The 21005-nt window shown below is 49.8% G+C and overlaps 1 protein-coding gene across 1 annotated transcript; it reads right to left on the reverse strand.

The window, feature by feature from the left end:
* Positions 1-3528: 3528 nt before the first annotated feature.
* Positions 3529-19910, reverse strand: dnajc5g (DnaJ heat shock protein family (Hsp40) member C5 gamma). The gene is made up of 7 exons (XM_023952998.1): positions 19720-19910; positions 8610-8737; positions 7923-8136; positions 7233-7389; positions 5378-5532; positions 5037-5083; positions 3529-4931 (listed from the first exon to the last, which is right to left on the reverse strand). Exons 2-5 carry the CDS (start codon positions 8726-8728, stop codon positions 5381-5383), a joined length of 642 nt encoding a protein of 213 aa, XP_023808766.1. The 5' UTR covers positions 8729-8737; positions 19720-19910; the 3' UTR covers positions 3529-4931; positions 5037-5083; positions 5378-5380.
* Between the last annotated feature and the right edge of the window lie 1095 nt (positions 19911-21005).

Below are 21005 nucleotides of genomic sequence, written 5' to 3' on the forward strand. Positions count from 1 at the left end.
GCAGGAGGAGAACCACCAGAACCCTGCAGGAGGAGAACCACCAGAACTCTGCAGGAAGAGAACCACCAGAACTCTGCAGGATGAGAACCAGAACCCTGTAGGATGAGAACCAGAACCCTGTAGGAGGAGAACCAGAACCCTGTAGGAGGAGAACCAGAACCCTGTAGGAGGAGAACCACCAGAACTCTGCAGGATGAGAACCAGAACCCTGTAGGAAGAGAACCACCAGAACTCTGCAGGAGGAGAACCAGAACCCAGAGGAGAACCACCAGAACCCTGCCGGAGGAGAACCACCAGAACTCTGCAGGAGGAGAACCAGAACCCAGAGGAGAACCACCAGAACCCTGCAGGATGAGAACCAGAACCCAGAGGAGAACCACCAGAACCCTGCAGGAGGAGAACCACCAGAACTCTGCGGGATGAGAACCAGAACCCTGTAGGAGGAGAACCACCAGAACCCTGCAGGAAGAGAACCACCAGAACCCTGCAGGAGGAGAACCACCAAAACTCTGCAGGATGAGAACCAGAACCCTCTAGGAAGAGAACCACCAGAACCCTGCCGGAGGAAAACCACCAGAACTCTGCAGGATGAGAACCAGAACCCTGTAGGAGGAGAACCACCAGAACCCTGCAGGAAGAGGACCACCAGAATCCTATAGGAAGAGAACCACCAGAACCCTGTAGGAAGAGAACTACCAGAACTCTGCAGGATGAGAACCAGAACCCTGTAGGAGGAGAACCAGAACCCTGTAGGAGGAGAACCACCAGAACCCTATAGGAAGAGAACCACCAGAACCCTATAGGAAGAGAACCACCAGAACCCTGTAGGAAGAGAACCACCAGAACCCTATAGGAAGAGAACCACCAGAACTCTGTAGGAAGAGAACCAGAACCCTGTAGGAGGAGAACCAGAACCCTGTAGGAGGAGAACCACCAGAACTCTGCAGGATGAGAACCAGAACCCTGTAGGAGGAGAACCACCAGAACACTGCAGGAAGAGAACCACCAGAACCCTGCAGGAGGAGAACCACCAGAACCCTGTAGGAAGAGAACCACCAGAACCCTGCAGGAAGAGAACCACCAGAACCCTATAGGAAGAGAACCACCAGAACCCTGTAGGAAGAGAACCACCAGAACTCTGCAGGAGGAGAACCAGAACCCAGAGGAGAACCACCAGAACCCTGCCGGAGGAGAACCACCAGAACCCTGTAGGAGGAGAACCACCAGAACCCTGTAGGAGGAGAACCAGAACCCTGTAGGAGGAGAACCACCAGAACCCTGCAGGAGGAGAACCAGAACCCAGAGGAGAACCACCAGAACCCTGCCGGAGGAGAACCACCAGAACCCTGTAGGAGGAGAACCACCAGAACCCTGTAGGAGGAGAACCAGAACCCTGTAGGAGGAGAACCACCAGAACTCTGCAGGAGGAGAACCAGAACCCAGAGGAGAACCACCAGAACCCTGCCGGAGGAGAACCACCAGAACCCTGTAGGAGGAGAACCACCAGAACCCTGTAGGAGGAGAACCAGAACCCTGTAGGAGGAGAACCACCAGAACCCTGCAGGAGGAGAACCACCAGAACTCTGCAGGATGAGAACCAGAACCCTGTAGGAGGAGAACCACCAGAACCCTGCAGGAAGAGAACCACCAGAACCCTGCAGGAAGAGAACCACCAGAACCCTGCAGGAGGAGAACCACCAAAACTCTGCAGGATGAGAACCAGAACCCTCTAGGAGGAGAACCAGAACCCTGTAGGAGGAGAACCACCAGAACTCTGCAGGATGAGAACCAGAACCCTGTAGGAGGAGAACCACCAGAACCCTGCAGGAACCCTGTAGGAGGAGAACCCTGTAGGAGGAGAACCAGAACCCTGTAGGAGGAGAACCACCAGAACCCTATAGGAAGAGAACCACCAGAACCCTGTAGGAAGAGAACCAGAACCCTGTAGGAGGAGAACCACCAGAACCCTGTAGGATGAGAACCAGAACCCTGTAGGAGGAGAACCAGAACCCTGTAGGAGGAGAACCAGAACCCTGTAGGAGGAGAACCACCAGAACCCTATAGGAAGAGAACCACCAGAACCCTGTAGGAAGAGAACCACCAGAACCCTGTAGGAGGAGAACCACCAGAACCCTGTAGGAGGAGAACCAGAACCCTGTAGGAGGAGAACCACCAGAACCCTGCCGGAGGAGAACCACCAGAACTCTGCAGGATGAGAACCACCAGAACCCTATAGGAAGAGAACCACCAGAACCCTGTAGGAAGAGAACCAGAACCCTGTAGGAAGAGAACCAGAACCCTATAAGAAGAGAACCACCAGAACCCTATAGGAAGAGAACCAGAACCCTGTAGGAGGAGAACCAGAACCCTGTAGGAGGAGAACCAGAACCCTGTAGGAGGAGAACCACCAGAACCCTGTAGGAAGAGAACCAGAACCCTGTAGGAGGAGAACCACCAGAACCCTGTAGGATGAGAACCAGAACCCTGTAGGAGGAGAACCAGAACCCTGTAGGAGGAGAACCAGAACCCTGTAGGAGGAGAACCACCAGAACCCTATAGGAAGAGAACCACCAGAACCCTGTAGGAAGAGAACCACCAGAACCCTGTAGGAGGAGAACCACCAGAACCCTGTAGGAGGAGAACCAGAACCCTGTAGGAGGAGAACCACCAGAACCCTGCCGGAGGAGAACCACCAGAACTCTGCAGGATGAGAACCACCAGAACCCTATAGGAAGAGAACCACCAGAACCCTGTAGGAAGAGAACCAGAACCCTGTAGGAAGAGAACCAGAACCCTATAAGAAGAGAACCACCAGAACCCTGTAGGAAGAGAACCAGAACCCTGTAGGAGGAGAACCACCAGAACCCTATAGGAAGAGAACCACCAGAACCCTGTAGGAAGAGAACCAGAACCCTGTAGGAGGAGAACCAGAACCCTGTAGGAGGAGAACCAGAACCCTATAAGAAGAGAACCACCAGAACCCTATAGGAAGAGAACCACCAGAACCCTGTAGGAGGAGAACCACCAGAACCCTGTAGGAGGAGAACCAGAACCCTGTAGGAGGAGAACCACCAGAACCCTGCAGGATGAGAACCAGAACCCTGTAGGAGGAGAACCACCAGAACCCTGTAGGATGAGAACCAGAACCCTGTAGGAGGAGAACCACCAGAACCCTGTAGGATGAGAACCAGAACCCTGTAGGAGGAGAACCACCAGAACCCTGTAGGATGAGAACCAGAACCCTGTAGGAGGAGAACCACCAGAACCCTGTAGGAGCAGAACCAGAACTCTGTAGGAGGAGAACCACCAGAACCCTGTAGGAGCAGAACCAGAACTCTGTAGGAGGAGAACCACCAGAACCCTGTAGGAGGAGAACCACCAGAACCCTGTAGGAGGAGAACCAGAACCCTGTAGGAGGAGAACCAGAACCCTGTAGGAGGAGAACCACCAGAACCCTGTAGGATGAGAACCAGAACCCTGTAGGAGGAGAACCACCAGGTTCTGATGACAAAAAGAGACCAGAAACTGTCAAGTAGAAAATCACCTCTTTATTTGGTTCTCGTTTACACGTCGTCCACAGCAGGACCCCCCTCCCCCGATCAACTGACTGTGAAGGGGGGGGGGGGGGGGGGGGTCCTGAAACAGTCATGCGCCCCTCCATCTTTGATTGCAGTCCCAACCTGAGCGCCGTGCACATGCAGAGCTGAGTCAGCATTTAAACGAGCCCCCCCATCCCAGGTTAACTGACATAAATAAAAAAATAAACCGATTAGAACAAACGACATAAACGTGAAGCATTTGATCAACAATTCATAAAAATAAATACGGTCCGATCTACGGCCCCCCCCACACCCCATGTCGAGGAAACGCTCGGTTGGCGGCTCCGTGCGGCGCCGTATGGAGAACCGTGTTGTTCATCATCTGAGCAGCAAATATCAGGATCTGCGCAGACAGGATGGACCGTCTGCGCCCCCCCCCTTGTTAAAACTAAAGACGAACATTAAACTCTAGACTAATCGGCGGTTCTGATCCTGATCAGCCACCGTCCAGATGATCCACAACCCGGTCTTCTTCCAGCACCCAGCCTAAACGGACCAGAACGTCTGCGGTTCTTCCTCTTGGTTCTGTTGGGAGGCTGGTTCTGCTAGCTAAAGTTGATCCTTCTAGCGGCGTTCTAACCATCGCCTTCTCTGCAGCGCAATCTTCAAATGTTCTGGCGGCCAGAAGCGGCAGACGTTTGGGCGCCAGTGGAACTCTGACCCAGACGGACCACCAGAACCCAGCTCATGCTGCTGGCAGTAGGCGGTTCCCCTGAAGCTGCTGCGGCCTTTGGGCAGGGCATGGGGGCTGCAGCCTCAGTAATAATCTGGCATAGATTACCGCTTAATCCCTCAGATTATAACAGGTACTGAGTTCATTTTCAACCCCAGAAAGACAAATGGCGGTTTGGTGTGGAAGTGCTCGGGGTTGGGGGGGGGCATGCGATTGCAAACAGTTGGATCAGAACCCAGAAGCTTCCCGCCCTTTTCAGAGAAGCAGAACCTTTGGCGTCGGGCGGGGAACCTCAGACCCATGAAAGCTGCAGATCCTCTGATGGGGGGGGGGGGGGGGCAGATCCAGTCTTTGTTTGGATGATGTCATCCTTGGTGGCTTTGCCCCCTCCTACCTGCTGGAAGACCCGTCGGACCGGTATGACAGAGCAGATTAGGCCACGCCCACAGCACAGCTGGTCAGGCTTCGTCCAGCCCCCGGGGAAAGGCTGGAAGGGGGGCGGGGGTGTTGGGGCTGAAGCTGTGTGGTCGTGGGGGGGCGTCCTTTGGAAAGGGGAGGAGTCATTTGGCGCACCTTTGCAGGTGTTCTTTAGGTGGGAGGGGGGATGTGAGCTGGTGATTTTGGGCTGGTTTTTCTCTGAGGGTGGGGGGGTTGGTGGGCTAACAGAGGAGAGAAAACACAACGTTCTACTTAGATTTGACAGAATATGAAGAGCAGAGGATTGTGGGTCTGGGGTTCAGGTGGACCGGAACCTCAGATCTTACCTGCCTGCAGATGTCTGTTGAGGCGGATCGGTGGCGTCATTTTCCTCCTGGGGGAGACGAGGGAGATGGTTAATCCCAGACAGGAGGGTTCAGACGGAGGGAAAGCGTTTGGATGTTAGTGAAGCCAACATGCAAAATCATATCATTTGAGCGGACGGTCATGAAGCGGCGCCTGCAGCGATGCCGTCTGGCCACAGGCGTGCTGGCGGCAGCACGAGCGGTCATGTGACTGACGGGTTAGAGACACAGGAAGTCATGGATGCACGAGCAGAAGCCACAGAGCCCGACAGGAGACCAACGAACAGGACGGATGGAGGACGGACAGACACGGAGGCTCTTACGACTCAGTCTAACTCCGCCGTGGTCCCCCCCGGACTCCTCCCCCCCTGCTGCGGGGGCTCAGGTGCAGGCATGGGCAGGGGGATGGGCCTACCCTGGTCCTCTGGGGTCTCAGGACCCAGATTGGATGCAGGCTGGATTATGATTACAGGAGTACCTGTTGGATTGCAACACGAGCAGAGGGGTCCGGAGGTGTGAGTGGGGGCCACAGGTGCATCAGGCAGAAAAGGATTCCTCCAGCTGATATGTGGGGGGGGGGTTACCATTTAAGGCTAAAAACAAACATGTGTTGGAGAATTTCTAAAACACTACAAAATAATGCAGCATAAACCATTTTTTGAAGAGGAAGAAAAAAAAACCTCACCGCCACTTTTTGACCCCCCCCGCCCCCACTCCCTTTTGACCCGCTGACAGCCATCAGCAAAAGTAAACCTTTAGGTTTCCTTGGCAACAGAGGTTTTTGGTGAACCACGCCCACATTCCTAATATCTGTCATCGATGTCTGTCATGTTGTTTCATTAGCTTGAGTCAGGAATTCACGAAATACATTTTCACAATTTTTCAGTAAAAATTCTGCGAGCAACAGAGAAACGCCAATTTTGCAAGCTCGCCACGCCAACGCCGTTCAAAGTCTGAAAGCAAAATTTTAGGGTTTGGAACGCTGAGCTGTCATGTTTTTTCTGTAGGCTCTCATACGTTCTGCCACGTTTGTTCAGTCTGAAGGGGGGGCTGGTGCTCTGGATTGGGGTTGTCAGGCAGTTCCAGCCTGGAATCACCTGATCAGCGTTTATAAAATGTCTCCTGTGTCACGGTAACATCTAAAGGCCCGTCCACACCGGGACGAATATTCGCCAGCCGTTATTCATCCAGCGTTTTTCGCCACCTTTTTTGTGTTCACACCCAGGCGATTTTCGCTGACGATGAGCCGAGTGAACATACAATTTCAGAAATAAAAAACAGAAATACTCCTGTACACAAGGTGGCGCTGCGCAACTTTACGCTTCTTAAAGTCGCTTTTCACTCAGAAGAAGAGAGCAAGTATTTACACGCTTGTCAGAATCATACAAAGAAAACATGAATATTTCAAGCACCAGTAGCTCCAGTTCCAGCGATGAAGAAATTATTGTTCTGTTGATGATGAAAGACGCCGGAAAAGACGCCGATTTTGGGGACATCCCATGGTTACGAGAAGAGAAGAACATGGGGAGTTTTATTGACTGGTACAAGAGCTGAAATGTATCATCAGCGTTTTCGGGGATATTTTAGAATGTCCGTCATTATTTCTTCGTGGCTGTGTAGACGCTACGTGGCGTCTATCTTCTTCGCTGGTATGTGTGCTCAGAAAGACAGTTTTGTGTTTGAGCGCCCCCAAGTTGTGTTTTCCTGTAACTTCAGAAGCTCCAGACACGTGTGCAAAAGCGCCGTTCTCATTGGTCGAATAGTTTTTGACGCGGCGCGTCAAACCAAAAAAACAAACCCGAGGCGTTTTTTAAAAAGTGACGCTTTGGCGCGTGGCATTTTTTCGCGTCCGTGTGCACGCTCACATTGATGCCCTTTGTTTAGTCACGAGGCGTTAAACGTCGGCGAATATCGCGCGGGAAATTCGTCCCGGTGTGAACGGGCCTTAAAACCATCGTCAGGTCCTCCAGTCTGATCAAAGGAGAAACTGTGCTGCAGTTCTGAAGAACAGAACCTTGAGCTAGAACCACAGACGGATGTTCTGGAGTGAAGCTGTGAAGGAACATGTCTGTCAATGAAAACCCTCTAGAGCAGGAACAGCACTCATCATTTGAAGGAATGACCAACATCTCTCAAACATCTGCTACAGGTGCGGACCAGGCGTCTGGCGGTCCTCACCTCCGTCCTGCTCTGCCTTGATCTGGGCCTCCAGGTCTTCGGGATCCACGTACTGGTAGTTCTCCTCGTCGTCGGCGGGTTTGCACTTCCCGCAGCAGAAACAGCAGCAGCAGCAGCAGCAGCAGCAGCTGAAGACGGTGCAGCACAGAACCAGGCTCTGTTGGGAGAAACGCGCGTTAGCCACTGACAAAAAAGGCGGAGGGTTCAATTCCTGAAGCTTCGTAGTCAGAACAGCCAAAGTAAGACGGCCAGTGAGCGAGAACAAAACGCTGGTTTGACTCTCATCATGATCGTTCTGAGGAACCTGCTGCAGGTGCTGTTGGTTCAAATCCGCCATCTGCCTAAACGGCAGGACCTCAGCAGGTTCATCAACAGGACTTCTGTCCCGTCTGCCTGTAGGAATCTGTTTTTGGAAAAGGATCCCCCTGAAGAACAGAATGGGTCTCTCTTGTGTGTTGACTCATTTTCTTCAAAGGTATTTGGATTATTTTTCCATTTTCCACCTTCATGGACTCTGAATCCTGTAAATGTCTTCTCCAAACATTTCCTGATTGCTCCCAATTCATGTCAAGGTCATGGTTTATGAGTTAGAGTCTCGTAAAATGAATCAGACAGCCATGAGGTTCTTTTTCCCCCCAGCAGGCAGCAGTGTTCCTGCTCACACAGCTTCAGATCTGATGAAGAACAAACCTTAAACCACCATTTGGACATGAGGAAGTAGTATTTGACACTCTCTTCTCCGAACTGCTCGGACACGTAGAGCCCCATGGAGCCGTACTCGTCGTAGACTCTTCTCTTGTTCTCGTCGTTTAAAATGGAGTTGGCGTTGTTGATCTCCTTGAACTTCTCCGCTGCTTCTGGGTTGTCCGGGTTTTTGTCTGGGTGGTACCTCAGCGCCAGTTTTCTGCCAAGGAAGAGACCCGAAAAACCAGTTTATGATCACTTCATGACTTTAATGGCCCAGAATCAGAATAAACCAACTTCATCCACAAGTTCTAGATCATCAGTGTCGGGTGAGAGAAACCCAAGGGTTCCAGATCGGTTCTAATGGAGCTGATCTTTCAGAGGGTTCTGCCAGAACATCTCTTTACTCTCACTTCTGGACAACTTTACAACCACAGTGCAGATAACAGATAAAAGAGCCAGGAGGAAAGTCAGCAAGTAAGAGATGAGGGGGTAAAATGACTGATGACAGACAGGTGTTCAGAAAGAGGAGGGGCTTAAGGAGTGGTTAGTGAATCACTCAAAGGTGCATGCATGAACAAGCCAGGGAAGGTTTTGGAGCCACCACAAAAGAAGGAGGGTGCAGCTTTGAAACACGTGACAAGAGAACTCAAAGCCTCCGTGGCGTCCATCCTTTGGCGTTCAGCAGGTTACCTGTAGGCCTTCTTGATGTCCTCTGCTGAAGCTCCCTTCTCCAGCCCCAGAACCTTGTAGATGCTCTCCCCAGAGGTGGACATCTTCCTTTGGGGGCGAGCGGAGTTCTGTTCAGCCATGTCTCACCTCTGAAGACAAAACACAAACACCGTTGGGACAGTTTGGGTCGGGGCTCTGCAACCTTCAGCCATTTGGGTCGATCTCCAACCGTCTACAACCAGGAAGCCTGACTCCACCCTTTGGAGAATAAAACACTACTTTTGATTTATCTCACTGTTACTGAATAGAAATGAAACTGAGACAAAGACTGTTTTTGAAATAAGAACTAGTTTATAACTTTTAACAGTGGTTCACATGACTTCCTTTCAAAATAAAATACTTCCTGTACTTCAGAAAATCAGCAGAAGTAGGTAGTGTGATGTCAGCAGTCATAAAAAACTGTTTATTTTACCATTTGAGTTGCATCTCAGCCAGATAGGCATTAATCTAACATATTAAATTCAAACCAGAGCTGATGAAGTGACCCCTACCACATTTAAAATCCTTGAATTAGTCCAGAGATTCTATTCCAGAGTGTCACTGTGGCGCTCACAGGCCTGTCAACATGTTGTAGCAGGACTTGGGTAAACAATGGAGGAGTGTTGGAGGTTAAGGAACCTGAGTGGTACATACCGTCCTTCAGCTGCTTGTGAAGGAGTCGAATAAAGTTTTAGGTTTATTTTCACCTACTTTATACTTTACAGTTACTTTTTAAAACAAATGATTTTTTCTTTGACCAAAGAGCCACAACGGAGAGGCAGAAGAGCCACATGTGGCTCTGGAGCCTGGGGTTGCAGATGTCACAAATCAACTGCTGTGTCTTATGCAGAACCTGAACGTTTGGATCCAAACAGACACCACAGAGGTTCTCTTCAACATAAACTTCAGTAGCTGCAGATTTAAGCGGCTTCTCTGGCGATTAAGCTTCAAATTGCCGTAACTGCAGCACCTGGCAACCAAACGATGGATAAAGTTAAGGAACCCATGTGTGTGAAAGCTCCTAACTAGCTTGAAGTTTGAGGCTGATCGGTGTCCTGATGTTCCATCCTCAGACAGACTGTAACGGTGCAGAAGTTCCGCTGAAATCAGCAAAGTCTCACTAAACTCAGGTCTACAGACAGGAAGTGAGTCAGTGGCGAACGGGTCAAAGGGAACAGAAAAACCTCCATGAAGGACCTTCAACCTCCTCATTGTTTGAAGAAGACAAAGACTCACAACCATGACTCAGCCCGACCCATAATCCATCTGGGTCACAGGCCAGAGGAGATTACATTCTGCTGATTTTTCAGATTCCTCCTCATCCGAGTTCTGGTCAGAGGACAAACACAGGTGTGAACACCCTGAGCTCCCAGCATGGAGGTCGGGTTAAACATTACCATCCAGCTGCTGCTGCAACAACAGCCACAAAACCCAACAGAGCAACAACAACGAGGGGAGAAGCTTTTCTACGTTTGTATCCAGACAGGATCGTCTAGAAATTCTGCAGAGAAACTTAGAATTTTCTGCCTGCAGCATTTCTGATCACAAAGTCACAAACGGAGAGACAAACTTGTGTTCTGCGTTGAAAACGGGTCGATGATCTGCTACATCCGATGGATGGTACTGCAGGCTTTAGCAGAACTCAGGACCAAGCCTGGAGAAAACAACGGGGTTAGAATGACCCGTTTCCTGCTGATATCAGACTGCTGTTCATTTACTGGTTGGTGCCCACGGTAAACATGGCCACGAGGCCATTGGGGGGTCGATATGGGATTACATAAACCAGGATCCGGTTAGCTCAGAACCGTCAGTGTACAGGAATCTTCTGAAGCCGATGCAGAGAGCATTCAATATTTTCACTGACCGTTGGGATCACTGTCATGTTCACCTCCGGTGGTCAGAGGATTTCAACACAAGCTTTGAACGGCTGCAGCCCACAAACCCCAAACATCAGGTTTCTTCATTTGGACCTGTGCGGTTCTGAAGGTTGAGATCCGGTTAGTGTTGGACAGCAGACAGAGACACAGACGCTTGTTATCTTCAGCCAAACAGCTCTCTAAAATTAGACTTGGGCCCGGCGGGTGCTGTGGATCAGGAAGCAGCGTCCGGCCCGTGCTTTTTTTAATTTTTTTACCTTCTGTGCTTTGAGGTAATCTCTGCATTAATGAGGACCCCCCCCCCCCCCCCGTATGAGTCTGTCTTTGCTCTATTTCAAACTGCTTTGCCTTCGTCGTTTCTCCTCTCATTAGTTAAGCGCTTCCTGATGTGAAAAGCGGCGAGTGTTTCCATGCGAGAGCGGCTTCAGCAGATGGTGCTCTGAGCGATAGCAGCCGCAGAAAGGCTGTTTGTAAAGACTAAAGATGCAGGCACGAGCTGAAGGCATGGCGCCATGGCGCCCTGTCTTTATGTTGAACAACCTTTGAGTCGGTCAGGACAAACATCTCCAGGTTGGAAGGCGTCCAGACGTTTCATCTTCTTCCAGAGATGAACCAACAGCAGTTAGGTCATGGAAGAACACTCCAGAATGTTCTGCTGGCATCCATTCTTGCTGCTTTTATCCGTGTTTTTTGCCTTGTTGGAGGTTCTGGCGACAGAAACCAGCAGCACGGTTAGCTCCTGAATGACTGACAGTCTGCAGATTTATGTGAACCTGCAGAGCAGCCCAGACCATGACCGAGCCCCCTCCATGCGTCACATCAGGTACAGTCTTGCTGGGCCACATTAGTGTCAGTGAACAAAGAGCTGACATTGGAAAGAATGTGCGATTTGTCTAAAAACGTTTGTGAAATTGAACATGCTGCTGTGTGAACTTCACTCTCATCTCCAGAGGCGACTTCTGTGGTCCATGATCAGTGTGGGACTCACCATCTCAGCAAACGCCACAGAGAACGCCACCTTTAAACGGACACCAGTGCTGCTGGTCGGGGGACCCCCCTGAGGTTATCCTCTCTTTATGGGACCGTCGTTTCATTTGAGGATTTTTTTAGCATAGCTTTGTGAAAACCAGCAGCTAAAGGCCTCAGAGACTATCAGCTGCTGCTTCTTTCAGAATGGCGTCAGTCTGAATTAAACGAGTTAAAGAGTTTCTGGAAACTGATGGGGGAAATCAAAAATACAAAAAAAACACGGGGAGATTTTAAACAAATCAAATCACTGAATACAAATGAAATCAGTGATAAAAACGGCCTTTAAACAATTCTCTGCTCCATTAATCAAAAAAACAGAAAAAGAATGTTTTTCTGTTACACTAGAAGAAATCTACTGTTCTCTATAATCGTTAATTACATCCATTCTAGTGTGATTACATAAATGAAGAAGGAAAGCAATAAATGGGAGTTATGTGTCCAGAATAGCGGCTGTTGTAAGCATGCCACGCTGCAGGTCCAGATGGCATGAACACCTTTGGAAACACGTCTGCTGGCACGCCATCCAAATACTGCAGCTCTGCTCCTTCACCAGCCGCTCGGACCGCATGAATGCAGCTCACAGCAGAGCGAGCGGCGTCTGAGGGATCACAACCAGCCTGCAGCCAAACGCTGAGGGCAACGTTTGCATCAGGATTCATGGTTCTAGCTCATGGTTGATTTACGGACGTCTTCATGCTAGCATTAGCATCCAGCAGAGCAAATATCCTGATGCCGTGCAGATCATTGCTGGGGGGTTTTAACCATGCAGACGTGAAGTGTGCCACAAAGGAAACGACTCCCTGGATGAGGTCTATTCCAACATCAAAACGAGCTACAGGGCCAGCTCACACTCAGGAAAACAGCTCCCACCCTCACAAAGACTGTTTCACCATGACGCCTCCCAGCGGCTGCAGGACTGCTTTAGAGGACAGACTGGGAGGTGTTTGAACACCAGGACCTGGAGGTGTTCACGCACAGCGTGCTGGGCTACATTAAGAGCTGCATAGACACAGTCACGGTGGACAAACAGATCCAGATCTACCCCAACCAGAAGCCCCCAGAGGACTCGGGACAGGAGGGCGAACAGCTTCTGAGGAGGAGAAACGCCGCCCACAAGTCTGTAAAAAGACCTCCACAGCGCAGCCCGAACCAACCTGAAGAGAGGCATCAGAAACCAAAGCAGGAGGAAGATTGGAAACCACCTGGACAGCGGTGACAGCCGACAGGTGTGGCAGGAAGCACGCTTGAACCTCGTCTTTGCCCACTTTGATGTCACTACGCCACAGACACCCCACTTCCACCACACGGCCCACTGCACCACCATCCTGGTCCTGGATGAGCATGAGGTGAGACGGACCCGGTGGTGTCCCGGGACGAGTGCTAAGGGACTGTGCGGATCACAGCTCCTGCTGCATCAACAGAGCAGAGAGCATCATCAGCGACGCCTCCCCTCCGTTTGACCAGTTGCCTTCAGGCAGACGCTTAGACCGCCATAGACGTGTTAAAGACGGCGGAAACATTAAACCTGGAGCCCTTCTTATGAATTATGATAGTGTGGGAGCTTCCTTCATACTCATTACTTCTATTATTATTATTTCTCTGGTTTTAACACATGTTGAAGAACCTTTTCTGTAGTTTCATGTTTTAGTTATTATTTTAGTAGTAAGTTGTTTTTTAAGGCATGAACTGACCAGGAGGCACTTTTAATTTCATCGTACGTGTGACAAATACAAATAAAGATCTGTCAATCTAACATCATCAGCAGTAGAAATACAGGAGGAAAAGACAAAGACTATAAAGCTTTAAATAAATCCTAGTAAGCCTTTCACTGATGCACACAGGAAGAAAAACAATGTAGTGACTTTTTACTCCAAATGAGATCATCTAAATGCAGAAGCAAACAGTTGATCCACTTCCTCCCCCCTTTTCAAAGAGTCAACAGGGATTAGGAGGCAGACAGAGAAAAGCTTGGTTTCAATTCTCAGATACATTTTTAGAAGTGCTTGAAGCTAAAAATAGTGAGGAGCCATTTTCACAGCAGCTCAAAGCTTTTTAAAGATCAAGACTGAGGAGGATGAGGCGAGGAAGATGAAGATGCAGCAACACTGATGCTCCCAAACTCAACCTCTGGATCGTTGCCTATAGACCGCCTGACAGGCCTGACTCTACGGGCTCCAAACCAAACATCAGGACACAGAGAAACCCGGTTCTCCAGATAAAACGGGTTTTGATCAGACTCTGCTTGATGCCAAAAAACTGGAAAAATGAAGCAGGCCTTCAGGTGTCCGTCGCTTTTCTTTAATCAACAAAAATGTTTTTCTTCAACCTCAGACTCACATCTAAGTGGGATCCAGTGGGATTTGCCAGATGAAATTCAGAATGGAGGTTTAAATCTAATGCTGTTCGTTTTCATGACTCTACAATGAAGCGCCAACAGAAAACCTCTATTGACAAACAGCTGTAAAACCAAATCAGATGCGAACCAAATGATGAAAACCCCTCAGGGATGAGAGGTGTGTTCATGTGCTGCTGCTGACAGTTATGTAACAGACACTCGAGTGGGTCAGTAAACTACTGGGCCTTTCTGGTTCATAGCTTTACCATCATACAAATGATGAGTACCACGACGCACAAGCTGCTTAACAGAATGATCTGAAAACACACCAGAGCAGACTAATCAATCATATGAGCTCATCAATGAGAAATGAAACCCAGCAGCCGGTCCGTGCGTCTGTCAGAACACAATCTAATGGTAGAGTTTCTGCTTCGGGGACAAAGGCTTGAGGTTAAATCAAGGCATCAAGGAAGTTCCCCCAAAGAAGCTTCAGTCTGAAGGTTGATCGTCTGTCGCTGCAGTACTGAAAAGCAACAGACAAGGTGATATTTTTAAACCCCTCCTGGATCAAAAAGCAGCATTTGGTTGGACCCCGCATGACTTCAGTAAACACGCGGCCCTCTTGTGAAATCCTCTGCTGTGGACGCTTTTAAAACGACTGCATGCTTCCTTTTTGGACCGGCTGTAAACACCAGGTTTTTTTCTGGAGTCAGTGCTTATTTAAAAAAAATACAGTTTCATTTTAAACATTTATATTAAATCTGCCACCTTAACCAGGAAAAACAGGTGTTCTGTGAGCTGAGAGCATTTCAGAACCTCTGACCAGACTTCCTGACCTTTTCTCCAAACAAACCGGACTTCCTGCTTCTGATATTTTCACTACAGACTCTTCAAATGTCACCTGCAGCTCCCCACTTCAGACAAAAACTAACTAATAAAACTAAAACCATCACAAAAATGAAAGCAGTCTTTAAGCGTAACCTAGCAACCAGCGGTCCTTCCTGTGCTGTGCATGTGTTCTGTTAACACACCAATTGTTAATCAGGCCATCCCGCTGAATCATGAGGACCAGATGCTGCTGGAGTCGAGCAAAGCCTGGCCGAGTCCCTCACATCCCCGTCCCATCATCACATCACAGTCACATCCCCGTCGCATCCCCGTCTCATCACCGTCTCATCCCCGTCACATCATCACATCGCATCCCCGTCGCATCCCCGTCGCATCCCCGTCTCATCCCCGTCGCATCCCCGTCACATCATCACATCGCATCCCCGTCGCATCCCCGTCACATCCGCGTCGCATCCCCGTCTCATCCGCGTCGCATCCCCGTCGCATCCCCGTCTCATCCCCGTCGTATCCCCGTCTCATCCCCGTCGCATCCCCGTCTCATCACCGTCTCATCCCCGTCACATCATCACATCGCATCCCCGTCACATCCCCGTCTCATCCCCGTCGCATCCCCGTCACATCATCACATCGCATCCCCGTCGCATCCCCGTCACATCCGCGTCGCATCCCCGTCTCATCCGCGTCGCATCCCCGTCGCATCCCCGTCGCATCCCCGTCGCATCCCCGTCTCATCCCCGTCGCATCCCCGTCACATCATCACATCGCATCCCCGTCGCATCCCCGTCACATCCGCGTCGCATCCCCGTCTCATCCGCGTCGCATCCCCGTCACATCCCCGTCTCATCCCCGTCGCATCCCCGTCTCATCACCGTCTCATCCCCGTCACATCATCACATCGCATCCCCGTCACATCCCCGTCTCATTCCCGTCTCATCCCCGTCGCATCCCCGTCGCATCCCCGTCTCATCCCCGTCGCATCCCCGTCTCATCCCCGTCACATCACAGTGACATCCCCGTCACATCACAGTGACATCCCCGTCACATCCCCGTCACATCACAGTCACATCACCATCACATCGCATCCCCGTCTCATCCCCGTCGCATCCCCGTCACATCACCATCACATCGCATCCCCGTCTCATCCCCGTCGCATCCCCGTCTCATCCCCGTCGCATCCCCGTCTCATCCCCGTCGCATCCCCGTCACATCCCCGTCGCATCCCCGTCTCATCCCCGTCACATCACAGTGACATCACCATCACATCGCATCCCCGTCTCATCCCCGTCTCATCACCGTCTCATCCCCGTCACATCATCACATCGCATCCCCGTCGCATCCCCGTCTCATTCCCGTCTCATCCCCGTCGCATCCCCGTCACATCCCCGTTGCATCCCCGTCGCATCCCCGTCTCATCCCCGTCGCATCCCCGTCTCATCCCCGTCGCATCCCCGTCTCATCCCCGTCACATCCCCGTGACATCCCCGTCACATCCCCGTGACATCCCCGTCACATCACAGTGACATCCCCGTCACATCCCCGTCACATCACAGTCACATCCCCGTCACATCACAGTCACATCACCATCACATCGCATCCCCGTCGCATCACCGTCGCATCCCCCTCTCATCCCCGTCTCATCCCCGTCGCATCCACGTCACATCACAGTCACATCACCATCACATCGCATCCCCGTCTCATCCCCGTCGCATCCCCGTCTCATCCCCGTCGCATCCCCGTCTCATCCCCGTCACATCACAGTCACATCACCATCACATCGCATCCCCGTCGCATCCCCGTCACATCCCCGTCGCATCCCCGTCGCATCCCCGTCGCATCCCCGTCTCATCCCCGTCGCATCCCCGTCGCATCCCCGTCGCATCCCCGTCACATCCCCGTCGCATCCCCGTCACATCCCCGTCGCATCCCCGTCTCATCCCCGTCACATCACAGTGACATCACCATCACATCGCATCCCCGTCTCATCCCCGTCGCATCCCCGTCTCATCCCCGTCGCATCCCCGTCTCATCCCCGTCACATCCCCGTCGCATCCCCGTCACATCACAGTCACATCACCATGACATCGCATCCCCGTCTCATCCCCGTCTCATCCCCGTCGCATCCCCGTCTCATCCCCGTCACATCACAGTGACATTCCCGTCACATCACAGTCACATCACCATCACATCGCATCCCCGTCGCATCACCGTCACATCCCCGTCTCATCCCCGTCACATCACAGTGACATCCCCGTCACATCACAGTCACATCACCATCACATCGCATCCCCGTCTCATCCCCGTCGCATCCCCGTCTCATCCCCGTCGCATCCCCGTCTCATCACAGTGACATCCCCGTCACATCACAGTCACATCACCATCACATCGCATCCCCGTCGCATCCCTGTCGCATCCCCGTCTCATCCCCGTCGCATCCCCGTCTCATCCCCGTCTCATCCCCGTCACATCACAGTGACATCACCATCACATCGCATCCCCGTCACATCACAGTGACATCCCCGTCACATCATCACATCCCCGTCACATCATCACATCCCCGTCTCATCCCCGTCACATCCCCGTCTCATCCCCGTCTCATCCCCGTCGCATCCCCGTCACATCCCCGTCTCATCCCCGTCTCATCCCCGTCACATCCCCGTCACATCCCCGTCGCATCCCCGTCTCATCCCCGTCTCATCCCCGTCACATCACAGTGACATCACCATCACATCGCATCCCCGTCACATCATCACATCCCCGTCTCATCCCCGTCACATCATTCCTGACTCTTCTTTGACTCTGGACATCAGGCAGTTGTAGGAAAGTCCTGAGCTTCTGCTCAAACGTGCTTAGATGGAAATAAAACGGAAAATAAGCGAGAAACTGCATCAGTGCTTCATTACAGTTTGGTTTTCCGACCAAATATTATAATTTTATATTTATTATTTATTGTTGAGGTTTTTAAGAAGAGGCTCAAGACCCACCTTTTTAATTTGGCTGTTAGTTGATCTTATCTGCTTATTTAATCTAGTAGTTTTAGTATTTTGTAAAGTCATCTATCTATATATTATTTTATGTATTTAATTTCATTTGATGCATTTAATCTTTTTATATCTATCTTGTGTATTTCCTTTTAGCATCCCATCATGATTTTAGCCCCAATGTTTCTGTTGGAGATCTTTTCTACCAGGACTTGCCGGATGGTCGGTGGTTGTTGCCCCCTCTGGGGCAGCTGGAGTTGAAGTCTGCAGCCTCACGGCTGTGAAGTGGACCCCTCTGCTGTCCCGGTGTGGGGGGGCACTGTGGCGATGTTCCTACGGCTGAGCTGCTCCCGGTATGAAGAGATTCCCAAACACTGTTTCAGAGCCGAGCCTGAAGTTTCTTCAAGTCGTTACTTTGATCAGTATTCCTTGTGTGTGGGGTCAAAGGTCGTATGTTTTGATGGAGGGGAATGGGAAGGGTGGGTTGGTGTTTATTGTAATAATGTGCGTTTTTTCATTCTAAATGTTAATGTTTCTTATAATTAAAGTTTGATTTAATTGTTGAAATTTAAAAAAGGCTAAACTTCTAAAAAAAAAATCAGGAAAGCTTCTAAACAAAATAATTCCAGTTTCCTGTAAGACTCACTCCAATGAAAATTGTGTTTTTAACAGGTTCTGGTAGCATTTCTACTAAAATAAGATTAAAACAGCATTTCTGAGTATTTCTTTATTCACAACATTGTGAAACAGGAGCAGCTGAGAAAATGCGTTTGAAAAGGCCTGCAAGTGTGACGTATGAGTCACTACGTCAAGCCAAAGCCTCCAAGCTCCGCCCCTTTCTGATCATCCACCTGTAGACCAACAGATCCATGAACGTCTGTTTTCCTGCTCTGAGCTGGAATCTGGATCAGAACTTAACGCTGGATAGATCTGACAATGATCTCTGATCTGAAAATGATCAGTGGGACTTTCAGGACTGGATCACTCACACGTCCATATGAACCACCCCCCATCCTCCATCCTGCAGTTTGCTCTGCCGGTCAACCCAAAAACCTAATCATAAGGGGTGCCGTCTCCCACATTTGGCTATTTTCATAACTGAACGTCATTTAGTCCATAGCAGGGTTTTTATCTCCATGTGGTCCAACTGAAGATGTGTTCAGGGTGTGAGGGATTCCACGCCGTCATCCATCAGAAGTTATACAGCTGTTATTACTTCCTGGTCATCTTTAAATAACTGACTGATTGACATGTTTCACCATATTGACCCAAATGTAAAGCATTCATGGAAAGGTTGAAATTGCAGATGAAATCCGTGAGTCGACTGTGGACCAGCGTCACCTGAGGACCCACCTGCAGCAAATCCTGAAGAAAACTGAAGGACCTGAAAACAAATCCGGTTTCCACCATGAAGCCGGATGTTCTGACCCAATCAAGCACAGACCCACAGACCTGGACCACTACCGGCTTGAATGGAGCTCCATCAGATCCAAGGAGGGACTACGGTGAGATTATGCTCCGTTTGTCCTTGTGGGGCTGTAATCCGGTGCTAATCCGCCCCTCGGCAAGGAGAGCAACTTTCTATTTACACCTCCCCATTCATAAATGGACCGGAACCGGACAACAACTCTGTCATTTCCCATCTTTTTACAAAGTATCTCCGGTTTATAGAGATTACCCGAAGTAACGCGCACGCGGAGAGCACCGTCAATCTGATAACTAACGACTTTAAGACGATCAACGGGCTGGGAGGGACGCGTTAACACCGCCGTTACCGTTGAGCAACAGCTGGAAACGGCCGCGGATTTAACATTCAGCGATTGGTACCGATGGATTCTGGAGATCCGGACTGCAACGAGGGCCGGAGAGTGGCGGGGTGCGACACATTCCACGACACCAGCTCCTTCCTTCGTCACATCAAACAAACCCTCCGTCGTGTTTCCACACTTTCCTCAGCCGTCATAAATTAGCATCCGGTTTAGCTAACCTCATGTACGCAGTTCTGAAGAACCGGGTCGCCTTACCTGAACTGAACGCTGTGAGTGTTGTTGTAAGGTCAGGTGGATCATAGAGGCATTTAGTTCGACCGGTTCGCTCTCCAGTAATGGCACGGAAACCCGGTTTTGCCGTTAGCCGGTAGCGGGCGGCGGTGACAGCGCTCTGCGTTCCCTCCTCGGTGTGAGGCTCCTCCTTCCAGGAAACACAGCAGCAGAAATGCTGCATTCACGGTCTCCAGAAAAGTAAGAAAAAATAAATGCAACGGTAAGAAACCCAAACAAACATTGACATGAAATACCAATAGGGTAACAATCACAACCATAAATTAACACAATGGTCAAACGAATATGTCAATTTATTTTTTCTGTACCGAAAATAAGCTACTGTGCTTGAAATTGAGTACACATCGAAACAAAATGGCTTCACAAAACGTAACACAACGCAAATTTCTATCTTGCTAAATTTAACATTCCGTTATTGATTAGTAATGGTGCTCAATATCCTCATCATCCTCTCCCTCCCTCTCACTCATGGTGCAAAAAGAATTAAACATAGTAGGACAAAATAACTCGACAAAACACAGTAAAACAGCTAAACACATTTGGTCAAAAACCCACACTTAAACCCAAATCCGTGCAGACAGGCAAAGGGAATGGTATCCCACAATTCCTTGCGGTGCCGATCTAACAACAGCACCAAAGTTACACCTACTTAATTGAATTAATTAGAATAAAAGTAAAATAACTGTCTAATAACTGTTATTTTTAAGCTGACTTATCTAAAAAATGATTTATCTTAACTGAAGCAAATAATTAAGTTAGATCAAAGTATAAAGTTTATCTTTCCAACATCTATATGTGGTCTTATCTCCCTCTCATGGTGGAAAAAGTATTATCTGAGCTTCTTCATCCACTAAATCATCTTCAAATGGAAACGCCATGCTGCTTCACCTCTCTGAAAACAAACTAACCTTCAACTGAACCTGCTCCAAACCAGGTTATGTTCAGAGAGCATGAGTTGCTATGGCAACTTGACATACCCTGAAACATACCTCCATTTCTGGAACCAAAAGCTGAGGTTATCCACTTCCTGCTTTCTGGAATACCTCCAATCCTTGAAAGCAGCATTGTAACCCAAATGAAGCTGGGGTTTGAGGACACACTTGAATGCACCGTAAAAGCGCATTTCATGCTTGTTTAAAGCCCCGCATCGTTGGGGTTTAATTATTTTCAGTTCAAAGCTTTGTGTTTACCACCTTTAACAAAATTAAATTTCATTTTTCATAAATTAAAAAAGCAATAGTAATGTGGAT

Source organism: Oryzias latipes, chromosome 24 (assembly GCF_002234675.1).
Source record: "Oryzias latipes chromosome 24, ASM223467v1".
Taxonomy (NCBI): domain Eukaryota; kingdom Metazoa; phylum Chordata; class Actinopteri; order Beloniformes; family Adrianichthyidae; genus Oryzias; species Oryzias latipes.

Coding starts and splice junctions, on each gene's coding strand:
- dnajc5g (XM_023952998.1), bottom strand. CDS start 8,728: ATGGCTGAACAGAACTCCGCTCGCCCCCAAAGGAAGATGTCCACCTCT. Junction 8,137..8,609: donor GACATCAAGAAGGCCTACAG/GTAACCTGCTGA, acceptor CTTCCTTGGCAG/AAAACTGGCGCTGAGGTACC. Junction 7,390..7,922: donor TGTCCAAATGGTGGTTTAAG/GTTTGTTCTTCA, acceptor TTCTCCCAACAG/AGCCTGGTTCTGTGCTGCAC.